General features: G+C 48.0%; 1 protein-coding gene across 1 annotated transcript in view; it reads right to left on the reverse strand.

Moving 5' to 3' along the window:
* The window catches only part of ROCK1 (Rho associated coiled-coil containing protein kinase 1), a 3,300,884-nt gene that overhangs the window by 1,364,537 nt on the left and 1,922,796 nt on the right, over positions 1-13,551 (reverse strand). Inside the window, exon 18 of the mRNA XM_069620881.1 lies at positions 4,855-5,005. Coding sequence (XP_069476982.1) covers positions 4,855-5,005 — 151 coding nt within the window. The remainder of the gene's footprint in view (positions 1-4,854; positions 5,006-13,551) is intronic.

Raw genomic sequence — 13,551 nt, forward strand, 5'->3', positions numbered from 1 at the left:
CCCTCAGCTGACTTCGAGGGGGACGAGGCCGCTTTCTCGAAGACGCTTAGCATCTTTTTTCCGAATTCCTCCCACTCAGCCTGAGAGCTGTGCTTAGTGGGGCAATTTACTCTTTCAGGGGAACTAGAAGATGACGATAAAGGGGATCTTCTTCGTCTTTTTTTCGAGTCTCTAGACCTCGACGAGTGGTGGGAGCCATTTCGAGACCTAGACCGAGAATGCTTTCCACGGTGAGGAGACAAATGTCTCGAGACTACCGTGGAAACTTTCGAGGAAGTTAAAATTGACTTACCTCTCTCGAGCTTCCCCTTACGCTCCTTCAAGGCTTTCGCCGTCATGGATAGGCATTCCTCACACTCCGAACACTGGTGTTCGATTCCCAGACACCACAAACAGATCCTGTGAGGATCCGTCAACGACATATTCTTCCCACAGTCTCGCCATTTTTTGAAACCGGACCGAGGAGTCGTCGGGTTGGAGGAGGAAGCCATCGAGTACGAGTCGGTTTTCTTGAGGAAATATGAATATATATCGATTGATGAACTGAGCAACGGTATTCCGAGGCACACGAAGTGTGGAAAAACGGAACTGAGCAACGGACGTTGCGCGTGGCCATTTATAGGCATGACGACGTCGGCGTCGATACGGTGGCCGTCGAGGAGCACCTACTCGACGGACGTCGACGCACAGCGCCCTCTACTGGGAAAACATTTTTCCGAGGCCAGCAAGCTGGAGATACAAATATTATAGAAAAGGAATACGTCGGAGGACACAATCCCTTCGAAAAAAGGTTCTGGTCCCATCCATAAGGGGGACAGACATACAGTATGGAGGAAAGGGGACGGGACGTAGTAGTAGGAAGGAAGAATACAAAATAGGGGAGGTGATGGCAGTTTGAATACCAAATAAGGAGAACAAGAGGAGGTGGTAAAAGGTATCCAGCAGAGAGGAGAGGAAATAGGTGGGAAGAGTATGTTTAACAGAGAAAGACAAGCAGAACAAACAGGTGAAAGAGGGGAGGGTGACCCTGGTGCAGAGATAAATAATGCCACTTGCTGTCCAGCAAGTGATTACATTTAGCAACCCCTGAACATTACGATGCCTGATGTCACCAGAGGGCTTCAATACCCTGAGGTAGGAAAGGTCGACAACCACTTTTAGGCACATCTGGTTCTTTTTTATGTATGGTGAAGATCCTTGAATAGAAACCAGTGCCTTTCTGCGAGTGCGGAACCTTCACCACTGCAGTGCATGAGAGAGACGTAGTGATGCGAGCTAAAGTGGGGAGGGGGAAGGGGTAATTGGGGGGATGGGGATTTGAACATCCATGGAAACTGACAGGATCGAGGGGTCTGAAAACCGACAACGCCAGTGCTGATCGTGAAGGGTCTGCCTGCCACCCCACTGCAGACCAGTGGACCCGGATGCCCCCATCATTGTTTCTTGGTATCTGACGCTGGTGTTTGGGAGGGGGACTGGAAAATACTATTTGGTGAAAAGCGCTTGTTGCGTCTACTTAGGCTGGGCGACCTCGTCGGCTGCCGAGCCCTCCTATCCTTAAATCCCCTGAATTCCCCAAAGGATCTGGGTTTGTGCTCAAATCTGGGTAAAGCTCTTTCCAGCCGGTTTCTGCAAAATAGCTAGAGACTTGGCTGTCTGGCAGCTCGCTTTTATCTTGGTGAGCTCATCTGTAGATGAGTGCAACAAACCCACACCTTCGAAAGGGAGGTCGGGAATGCGATCTTGGATATCAGCATTAAATCTGGTGGCATACATCCAAGCTGTGTGATGCATGTCTGTCGCAACACACATATTCCCCGTCCAGCTGTGTCTATATGGGCAACAGCGGATTCAATTAAGTCCTGCGCAATTACCTTAGCCTCAGTCAGACCTGCTTTAAAAGCAGCCTGCCTATTCACAGGCAGATCTAGTTGGAAGTCTGCTATCTCACTCCAGATTTTCTGATTGGCTGCTGCAAGCATGGCGTCGGTATTCGTCAGTCATAAATGTAGGCCAGAATTAATGTACACCTTTTTTCCAAATACCTCCAATGTTTTGTCCTCCTTTAAGAGGAGAGAAGCAGTAGCTGGTCCCGATCTGGTAAAGGGTTGCAGCATTGAATACATAGAGGCGAAAGCCATGACTGATGTGTGGCTGCAGGTGCCCGATAGGAGGAGGGTCTCCCCTTCCACCTGCCGATATTTGGAATTGAGCCGTTTGTTAAATGGCTGTGTGGTGTGCGGCTTGGTCAAGCTCTTCTTTACCAGAACTTCCACATCCTTTTGCAGAGGTATACCCGATTTGCTAGCCACCCACAATGTGAGCACCTCTGCCAGCACTCCTGTTTCTGGCTGCTCCTGTTGTGGAGGCAGAACCCCCAAATCTCAGCCAACCCCCCCCGGAATGATGTCACAGTTTCACCATTGCCATCTGTCTCTTGCTGTCCCTGTGAATCCCCGGGAATCATAGTATACATTTTATCTTGGATTTTCCCAGCTCCTTGCTGAGTTACTTTAGTCCCTGCCACCTGCAACGTTGGTACCACTGGAGGTGCTGCTGGAGAAGCGCTCGTTGTTAGCTGAACTGAGTGGGTGGGGTTGAGAGGAGAGGTCTGTGACCGGTTGAGGCTGTTCCGCTATTTGCTCGGGTATTGAAGGTTGCATTGGTGCAGAAGTTGTATTGGCAACTTGGGAGTACCTCCTTGATGAGGTTTATTGTATATCTGACATTTTCTGGGACCTCATTAATGTCATGAACTTCTCAAAGAAGCATTCTTCACATGCCGGAAAGGCTTGGTCGGCTGTCGTAGGCATATATATTGGTGCAGGGGGCCTACAATGTCCTTGCCGAATGCCACACCCAGGTGTAGCAATGAGTATGCTGTGCACCATGCCATTTGTGGGGTGTGAATGTGGGACCCTTCTACCCTCAGAGAAAAGTCTAGTCTTGTTATCGAGGCGGTCAGGGTATATGTGCCCTCTAACTGTGGCCCTCATGGCCCCTCCATGGTGGGTGCCATTGTGTCTGCTGATGCCACCATTTTGTGCCCAGCTTCGCTGACCGGAATGCGTAGGTCCGGCACCAAGCCTGTATGGATAGGCCTTATGTTGTCCTCAAGCACTTACTCAGTACTTGAGTGCACCTCAGGTCTAGGCCCGGTGGGCTTGCGCCCGGTAGTGCTAATGCGTACAGGTGCCCCATCAGGCCAGGGCCTGATGGAAGAGCAATGCCCCTCAGGAGTGACCCCAGTCCTGGAGCCTTGCAGATCCTCAGTTGTGGTACCGGGAGGGTCCGAAGAAACCTCAGCAAGTGGGCCGGTAGCTGTAAAGACCTTGGGTCTCTGCCTGGTTTTAGGATCAGTACGGTCCATCCCACTTTACTTTAATTTCTACCGCGCTCCAGAGGGCTTATGGGCGCACAAATAACGATAACAAGACTGACAAACAGTAAGTTCAGGGGGTCTTCCTTAGCAGTCACGAGTAGCCATGAATTCTATTGGTAATTTCTTGGTATCTAGTAAAATAAGTATGTTTTTAGCTTCTTTTTGAATGTATCTGTGGACTCTGTCTCTCTTAGATCCTGGGGAATAGCAGTCCATGCCGTAGGGGCTGCCATGCTAAAAGCTCCTTTGAGGGTTTTGCCAGTCTTACATCACTACGTTTTTAGTAAGTGGGCATTGTTGGATCCCAGTGCCCTCTGGTTCTGTTTTTCCACCACTCTTTCCATTAGATAGGTTGGCGTGTGGCACACCCGACATTTGTGTACGATCAGAATCAGTCTGAACTGGATTTTTGCTCTCAGTGGCAGCCAGTACAAGCTGCGCCTGTCATCCAACACGTGGTCTCGCCATTTCCAGCCTTTCACAATCCTAACTGCGCTGATCTGAATTACTTGCAGCCAATTGATATCTGCTTGTGTAACCCCTATGAGTAGACTGCAGCAATAGTCAATCTTGGCGCTGATTATGGCTCTAGCAATTGCTTCTACGCTGTTTTGTGATATTAATGGCCGCAGATGAGCCAGTAATTTTCAGATCAGAACACAGGCACTGCAGACAGAGTGCGTAGGGATCTGAGGTTGGGAATAACCCGTCGCAAGGAAGGACACCTGCTAAATCCCACCTGAACCGACATGCGCCATGCGAGGTGAGGCAACAGAGGCCGGTGGAACAATTGGAAAAGAAATGAAAAGTTAGGGAAAGCTAAGGCGTGTGGAATTACAAGTGAACACTTAGTCACTGGCACTGTGAGAACAGGTCCGCTCCTGTTGACGCTGAAAGCAGGACTGACGTGAGGCGCCAGAGGACGCTGTCTGCGGAACGTTAAATTTAAAGTGGAAATGCTCTTTTTTGTGGGAAAAACGGTGCTGTTCCAGTCCCTAGCGAGGGACGCCCATAAATTATGGAGGAAAGGGGACAGAATGTGGAGTATGGTTGTGTGTTATTTTCATTTTGACTTGCCGGCCTATCAGTCTCCTAATTTTCCCCTTTTCAATAATTGTTAAAATGGAATGGAACAGATTACTATAAAGCAACAGAGGTTTAACTTGTAGAGATTTCGTATTATTTTGTTGAAAAAACACAACCAAATAAGAAAGGGTTTTTACATTTTCTATCTGTGTTTGATAGTTTGCTCTCAAGTGTTTTTTGGGATCCGGAAACACGGGCACAAATTTTCAGTATATACAAATATAAATGACAATTCCATGAGAGATTTCAATTGTTGCCCCACTCATTAGAGCTAACAGAATTTCTGCCACAAATTCATTAACACTTTGCAAACAATGTACAGATATATGAAAACACTAATGCGAACCTGTTTTGGCACAACATTTAGGAAGATAAATGGAACTTACCACACATTGCAACAGATTTTTCCTCTTCAAGCGATTGATGTTTATCACTTAGCCGTGCTTTAGTCACATTATGCTCATTTACCTCCTGCTCCAATTGCTGCTGTACTGTTTTCAGCCTGTAGTTTAGGTCTATTTCTAAATTATTTCTTTCCTGCAAATTCATAAGTCAAGAAACAAAAAATAATCAACTTGAGAAAACTGCTATATGCCAGTAATGGGGGTGCTTTGGTCTGTTCAATTAGTTGATTCTCCCAACAAACTACTTAACCAGACTTAACAGTTGTATAACAGGCCATTGCACATTCCGTTTCACTGCCCTCCCTGACCCCCCCCCCACCACCAATACAGTCTGTCTCCCCAGCACCCTTCTGCTTCAACCTTGAAAGCTCCCTATTTTACCATCCACCTGCACTCTTTCCAATGCAGTTAAACGCCCAGCAGAAAAGAAGGTGAAAGCTAAGCAGGGAAATGAGGGGAATACCATCTTACATAGGTGTTTTAATTGTTGCCATCCTCAGTTAAGGAAAAATACAAGGACATGGCCCGTTAGGGTCTGAATACGGGAATGTCCGCCTCACCAGCCTGGTAAGTTTCCACTATATGTCTCACACAGCCACAGGACATCACCATGTTCACAAAGGGATGGGCCCACAAACGCTCACCATGGTTCAAATTCACTTCACCTCATCCAGCTCCCACATGTATTAGAACTCATTCAGTATTAGAACTACGAATATTGTGGACATCATTACCACATACAAGTTTGATGGTCGATCTATCACACCTCGTTCCTGGTGCTAGGCATCTTCGTACCTCTTGGATGGAGAAATTACTTACCAGTAATGTTCTTTTTAAGGATTCTTCTGTAGATTCCTCATCTGATGGATATCCCCCTCAGGCGTCATCTGATCACACTTTTTTGACAGGGGGTGTAGTGTGGTTCGAGATCAACCCTATCTTGAATCTGCCTGCGCCACTCGTCAACTCCAGACGGGATGTCGGCAGTACTTCTATTGGTCACTATGCCGTTCGTACCTCAGTTGCCTACCTTTTTTCCACCTTGGAGCTCAGCAGCCGCAGAAGAAGATTCAAAAGGATTTGGCCTACCAAAAGCCAAAAAAATATGTTTTCTTTTTTTGTAGCGATCTGTCACCATACTGTGAGCAACAGGGCGATAGTACCCAATTGGGGAAGCACAGAAACGTGGCTAAAATTCCAAACGTCACAACCTTATGTTTTGTCCCACCAGAAAAAAAGAAACTATAAACTGCAACAGACCACTTTCATAGCGGAGAGGGCGAAGAGGAGAAGAAGCCATAGAGTAACATTACTTGTAAGTCAATTCTCTTTAAATGGATTGCATTCTCCTGCAGATTCCTTATCTGATGGATTACCAAAGCAGTACAGGATTTTGAGGAGGTATGAAAGTCTCAATGAGAAAGCTCAGCAACACCGCTCTACCAACTTGGGCATCAGTGCCACGCTCCATGTCTCGACAATAGTATTTTGTGAACGCGTGAAGCGATGACCAAGTCGATGCCCAACAGATCTCTCTCACTGGCCCACCGCTTTGCAATGCAGAGGATGTGGCCATGCCCCAGGTGGAATGCGCACTGATGCCTGATGGCAATTCCTTTACCGCTTTCTGATAGCATTCTGCAATGCAGACAATTTTACAACTGGAAATAGTCTGTTTGGACACTGCCAGGCCCTTCCTGGATTGTGAGAAGACCACGAAAAGTTGGTTGTCATTTCTAAAGTCTGCCGTCCTGTGCAGCCTTCCTCATCCTTGGAAGGGTTAGCCGGAGGATAGAACACCGGCACGTCAATGCTTTGAGAAACGTGAAACTCTGATACCACCTTTGGAAGGAATTTAGGTCGGACTTCAGGTGACATCTCCTTCAAAAAACACAGCGTGGGCTGCCTGCAAGAGAGCCTAAAGCTTGTTGGCATGCCTTGTTGATGTGAATTCCACCAGAAAAACAATCTTAAGGGTGAGCATTCTATTAGAAGAACAATGGATGGTCTCAAACGGAGCCGCCATCAAAAAGGTCAGCACCAAATTGAGAGGTTAATCCAGAACCACAAATGGTGTAGGTGGAAACCTATTTACAAGGCCCTTCAGAAATTAGGTCAGTATCGGGATAGTAAAGAAGGATCCTTGATCCGGAGACCCCTTGAACGTGGACAGAACCGCCAAGTATCCTTTGACCATGCCCTCTGAAGGCCAGATGAGGCCAGAGTAGAAGGAATTCCATCACTGTGGTGGTGGGGCATGAGATGGGGGTCCACACTAGGCTCCCTACACCACTCCCCAAATGTTCTCTTCCGGCACACATACGATCTAGTAGAAGGTCTGCATGCAGCCAGTAACACGTCATGTACCTTTTCTGAGAGGTCCCAGTCATCATACCTCATCCTCTCAAGAGCTACGCATGTAGGTTGAGGGACTCTGGGTTTGGGTGGAGCACCCGACCTTCCTACTGGGATAGGCAGTTCAGCCTCTGAGGAAGCCAGTGAGGTGGGCAGATGGCCATTTGCATGAGTTCTGAGTACCACGTTCTCCTCCCCCAGGCCGGGGCAATCAAAATCATGGTGGCCTGGAACCTGCTCAACCTGATGAGAACCCACAGGATGGCAGGTATCGGCGGAAACATGTAGTGGAGGTCAAAAACCAACTCAATCAGAAACGCGTCCCCAGTGCACCCAACACAGGGAATAATTCCTTCGAGCAGAGCTGCCTGCACTTCACATTGGCCCTCGTGGTAAACAGATCTACTGTCAGGTAACCATCTGCTCCAGAGCTTCCTGCCTCACTACCCACTCATGTGAGACTGTGCTCTGCCTGCTCAGAGCATCTGCCAGCCCGTTCTCTGCCCCTGCAAGATAGGCTGCAGATGCCGAGATCTCATTCTCCAGCAACCAGAATCACAATTGCAAGGCCTCACTGCATGGGGGCAGGGTCCACGCACAACCTTGCTTCTTCAGGTAATGAATGGCAACTGTGTTTGTCTGTCAGAATCAGAACAGTTTTCCCCCTGATGTAAGGTGCAAACGTCATCAGGGCTAGCCTGATCGCACGCAACTCCAGCGTGTTGATGTGTCACAGGCTTTCCACTGGGGACCAGAGGCCGTTCACCTGCAGATCCCCGTAGTGAGCGCCCCATGCCTGCAGGGACGCATCCGAGATCACCTGGGGCAACAGTGGCCAAAAGAGTTCCTCCCCCAGCACCAGGCTCTCCCTGCTGACCCACCATGAGCAGTTGTTGGCCACCGACGGACATCTTGTGGATGTACTTCATGCTGTCGAACTACTGGGACCATTGATCCCTCAAAAGCCACTGAAGGGACTGCATCCGCAGTCTGGCATCTGGCACCAATAAAATGCATGAGGCCTAAAAGGTGGAGAAAGGAAGCTTCTGGTACGCTGTTGTGGTTCTGGAAAAGCTTGATCATTTGCAGGGCACTGGTGACTCTCTCCTCACGAGGGAAAGCCTTCCCCATCCGGGTATCCAGGGCTGCTCCGATGAATTGGAGCGTCTGTGTTGGTGTGACATGGGACTTATGAAAGTTCAGGGAAAGCCAAAACTGGGAAGCAGGGAAAAGGTTTCCTCAAGCTGCATCGATACCTGCATCGAGACCTTCCTCGGATCAACCAGTTGTCCAGGTAAAGGAACACATGGATGCTGGATATCCTGAGGTGCCCCGTATGTGAGGGGTCAGAAATGTGAGGCGGACACATTTTAGAGGATTTTTCAAACAATGCCATTTCATTACACAAAATTGGTAAATCCAACGCCTCACTTGCCCCACTCTAACGGGTATTTCCCTGCCTAAATAAACTAAGGAAAAACATAACATTTCTGGCCCTCACACTTGCACATAAACAAGAAAATATACAGCAATTCAAAATGCCAATACTTGTATTTGCAACACCTTCAAAGTCTTTGCCTGGAAACTGAGCCAACCCCTCTTCCCCAGGTTTAGATCAAAGTCAGTTCCACCAAATAACACAAAACAACAAGGAAATCCGGGGTTGAAACAGAGTTCCAAAGCAGTTCTTGATAAAGTCAGTTTGTCAAAGAAAACGTCCAACACTCCACAGTTCAACAGAGTAAATCCTTTTCCTCCAGGAAATATATAGTTCAAGGTTTCAATTGCAATTGGTATGATTCACAAAACTCAAATAGGCTGAAGGGGATTTCTTTTCATAGTGCTTCAACTTCTCAATCCAGAAAATACCCCAGTGTTTCTGTCTTGACTCAAACACCAACAGCTCCCTTCAAAGTGCTTTTTCTCTTGGCACCATGAGACGCAACAACTTCTTCTACTTCCAGGGTAATCCACACCTGGTCTTCTACTTACACTTCTCTGCTTTTGAGGTTTCAGTTCCACTGACACTTTGAAAGGTTAAAATTTCTTCAACTTTAAACAGCTTTAAACATTTCTTCCCAAAGTTATAGCAAAGACAAGATTTATAACAATGCCCTTTTAACTCCACTAGACAAGCTATGTCGCTGGAACGCTTTTCAACTACTCTGATCTTTTATCAAGCCACTAATCAAGTACTTTTAATTTAGCCTCTATTGGCTTTGGCAATGTGATTTCAAAACTATTTGCTGTTGCTTCCACACCATAGTCATTCATTTACAAGCTCTACCTTTAAGGGTGTTATATCAGCCCCTTTTCCTATGGCAGTAAGATTTATTCCCAAGGAAACCTTTACTGTAGTCTCTTTTGATTGAGGGCAATGCTTGTTCACCTCTGAGCTTAACGTAATGCTGGTTTGTTCTCTTCGGTTCACAATGTTGAGGTTTAATACTTGGTATCACAGGATACAACGTTATTATGGGTTTACTGAGGACTTGTTAAAGCTGCTTTTATAACCTATGAGGCTCAAAGCTTCCTTCCACAGCGTATTTGCCTATTAGCGAGTGCTACAATTGGCTGACATGCTCTGGTCAGATTCATTCAATTTCACTGGCTCACGAGTGAAAGTCACTGGTTACAGTTGCCCACCTGCACTGCCTTAAGGCTTGGGGATGCACAAAAAACCCTCACTGGCTCCTCGGCCTCTGTCACCAGCTGCAGGACTTCTACTATGGGCGTTTCCTCGCCCGGGAACAATAGCTGCCAAGCTGCCTATGGTCCCACCACAGAGTTCAGCTCACCACGACTCAATGGAGCACACCAGCCTCCAGACACGGTCTGCTGCACATGCTTCTCGCTGCGAACGCTCTGCAATCAGGTTCACATGGGGGGGGGGGGGGGGGAGCTTTCACACTGCACGCTTCCCGCTGCGCAACGTCCGCAATCCAGACTTGGGGGGGAAAAGGACCAAATCAGGACTGATAACTGGAATAAACAGATGGAAAAAGCTGGCATACTTTCTTTCCTCCCATTTCTGTAGATTCTACCGGCAGAGGAAAGCATGTTACTACTGCCTTCTGCCCCAGCAAGTACTTCTGCTGCTACCACTGCTACTGCTTCTCCACTCACGACCACATCTAATGGCCTGCACCGGAGAGAGCTTTTTAAGCCTCTAAGCATCTCCCAGGTGTGGGCTGTTAAGCCTAATTGCCTGATGTTCAGGCCAACATTGCTCTTCAGCCCTCTTCTCCGTCCCAGTCCTGTTGGGATTATGGGACTTAGAGTAACAAAATTAGTTCTAACTGGTAATTTACTACTTTTAACTTTAAAATGATTTGGTTTATACATTTTTTACACATGCTTCATCAGGTTTTATCACAGAAGGCAAAGGAAGTTCATTTATGCCACCATTTACAGGTTTCCTTTCTCTGTACCTTTGGGGTAAAGGGGGATTTTTATCCATACAAGGTACAACAGGTTCCTCCTTAAGTGGGGTGGTTAAAGATGTTGTAGCCACTTTGCCCATATTTCTAAACTTAACCTGGGGCTCAGACACATAATGGCAATAAGCCATTATATGTTTTGGTATACATGAAAGGTTATTCACTTTCAAAGGAGAATACTGCATCTCATCCCACGGGATCCCTTCACCACCCTGGGCCCTATCTCCTCCCAGGTGATCCTCCCGCAGTACCCCAAAGTCCAGATCAGGATGCATCTGCCTTTCCCTGGTAACCTGGGAGGAGACCTTAGGTAGGGTTACAGTAAGGTATCCGTAGGATTCATCACACGCCACCACTGCCATCCGCTTGGTAAAAACCCTGGGCGCAGAGGTTAAGCCAAAAGGGAGCACTTTGAACTGATAGTGTAACTGATGACGAATCTCAAGACACACCTGTGCTTTTCGATGGATCGATGCATGGAAATAAGCATCCAAAGATCCATCGATACCAACCAGACTTGGAGCTGTAGAGCCTGGATAATTTCCTTCAACGCACGATCCTGAACTTGTCCTTCCTCGGGAACTTGTTCAAGGCCCTGAGGTCCAAAATCGACAGAGTCCTTCTCCTTCCTTGGGTACTAGAAAGTAGCAAGAATATCAGCCCAATCCCCTCTCCTTGGGTGGTACCTCTTACACTGCACCATTTAACAGCCATCTCAGTCCTTTTTGGAGCTCCTGTTCCAGTTGCTGGGGGGTTCTTGTCTAGAGGCCTTTTTTAGGAAAGGCAGACCGTATCCCCTTCTGACGAGATGCAAGACCCAGATGTCAGAGGTTATCTGCTTCAACCTGTCTCAGTGCTCAGAGATCCTTCCTCCAACCAGTGACATGTGTGGGAAGAACACTGTGGCTTAACAGGCACTGCTACCCTTGCAGCTTAAGTCTTCTGGGCCTTAGAAGCCCCTCTGCCTCAACTGGGGCTCGAAAAACACCTCTGGCCTGGCAACAGCAACGTCTTAATTCCAAAAAGAGCATTCCACCTGCAGCCCCCGCCTCTAGAGGCGAAATTCAAGGACTGCTTGGCAGCTGATGCAACACTAACCCTTTGCAGCCAGTTTTGAGACTTTACATTTTTCCAGCAATTCATCTGCTTTCAATTCAAACAGATGCTCATCATCAAACTCCATATCTAAAAGCTTGGCTTGCACATTGGGTGACAAATCTGAGCCGTGGAGGTATGTTGTCCCCCCCCCCCACCCTCGCAAGTACTGTGAACATTACCATGGCATGGCCTATACAGTCTGAGGTATCAAGACACGTCTGCAGTGCCTGACAGGCCACCTCCTTACCATCATTTACCATGTCCAAAAAGCCATCTCCCATTTCCCCTGCTGAGAGAGGATTAGCCACCTCAACTGTTGTCCTCCGCAAACTGAGCGAAGGCACAGCAGGCACTAAATGCATTCAAAGCCAGACTTCTGGACACAAAGAAATTTTTGCCAGGGAAATCAGTCTCTTTGGAGGCGAATGGGGCTGGCCATGAGCTCACTGTTGGGGCTTGGACCACCAACCCTTCTGGCGAAAAGTGCGCTGGCAGAAAAGCCAAGTCTCCCCTGACTGGCTTATATTTCTTAGTTCGTTCAAGGTCCACTGCTGGTGTGAAAATTAAAGTTACTCACTGTAGTGACTAGAGTACTCAGTCAATAGTCCCCTTTCCTCCATAGGTGTGGGCGCTCTCCATCATGGGAAAAGTACCAGAACCTTTGGCAGCAAAATATTGAGCTACTCCATTAAATTTAGTACATAGTGCAGCCTCGACCATGGGAACGCCCCGCCAAGGCCCCGCCCTCTGGCGCCTTACCACATTCCCTTTTGAACACATCGGAAACTTAGATACCTGACTACACTTATTACCTATTCGCCATTGGCATAGTAGCGGGGGAAGGCGGCGGGAGGTATGGTGGAATGGGGACTACGAGTAATCTAGTCACTCTGGTGAGTAACTTGAATTACTCATACGTCCCGTCCCTTTTCCTCCATCGGTGTGGGTAATTCCACAGAACAAGAACATAGGGTGGAGCTGTGATAACCTGCCTCAAATATAGGACAAAGCAAAAAGGTTCTTCCAAACCGTCTGACCAAACTCTGCATTGTGCCTCGAGCTGGTGTCCAGTGAGTAGTGTTTACGGAACCCACACGGAGTGGCCCAAGTAGCTGCCTTGATGATGACATCCCAGGAAGCATGTCTATGAAACGTGACGGCTCTGGCCATTGCTCTGACTGCATGGGCATGAATTCCCCTCAGGAACAGGTCTGCCCATGGCCACGCCTCCAAAATGGCCTGAACCACGCAACGTGAAATGGAAGCTTTGGAAGCTGAGGGAAGAGCCCCCAAAAGTCACAAACAATGCCTCAGACTTCCTGAATGATTTTTTCAGAGAGATAAAACTTGAGGACCCTCTTGAGGTCCAAGGAATGCAGGGCCCTCTCTGCCTACGACTGCGGGTTTAGGAAGAACACCGGCAGGCAGATGCTCCGATTCAGACACCCTTGGGCAAGAGTTTGGGTGAGTGCGCAAAATGACCTTGTTGCTGTGAAACACGTTGACGGGCTCGTACGGGAACGCCTGCAGCTCACTAAACCTCCACGTAGAGGTGAGAGGCACTAGTAAAACTGTGTTCAGTGTCACCAAGCGAATGTCCACAGATGCCATCGGTTCAAAAGGCTTGCGCTGCAAAGCTGCAAGAACCACATTGAGGTCCCAGACTGGGTGTGGCCTGTGCACTGGTGGGAAGAGCCTAGACAACCCCTTAAGGTGGCCGCAGAAAAAACATGCTCAAGGGAATTCTTGAAAGTCCCAATGGCCACCAAATAAGTGCGGCAAGTAT

Source organism: Ambystoma mexicanum, chromosome 5q (assembly GCF_040938575.1).
Source record: "Ambystoma mexicanum isolate Mex_15411 chromosome 5q, UKY_AmexF1_1, whole genome shotgun sequence".
NCBI classification, from domain to species: domain Eukaryota; kingdom Metazoa; phylum Chordata; class Amphibia; order Caudata; family Ambystomatidae; genus Ambystoma; species Ambystoma mexicanum.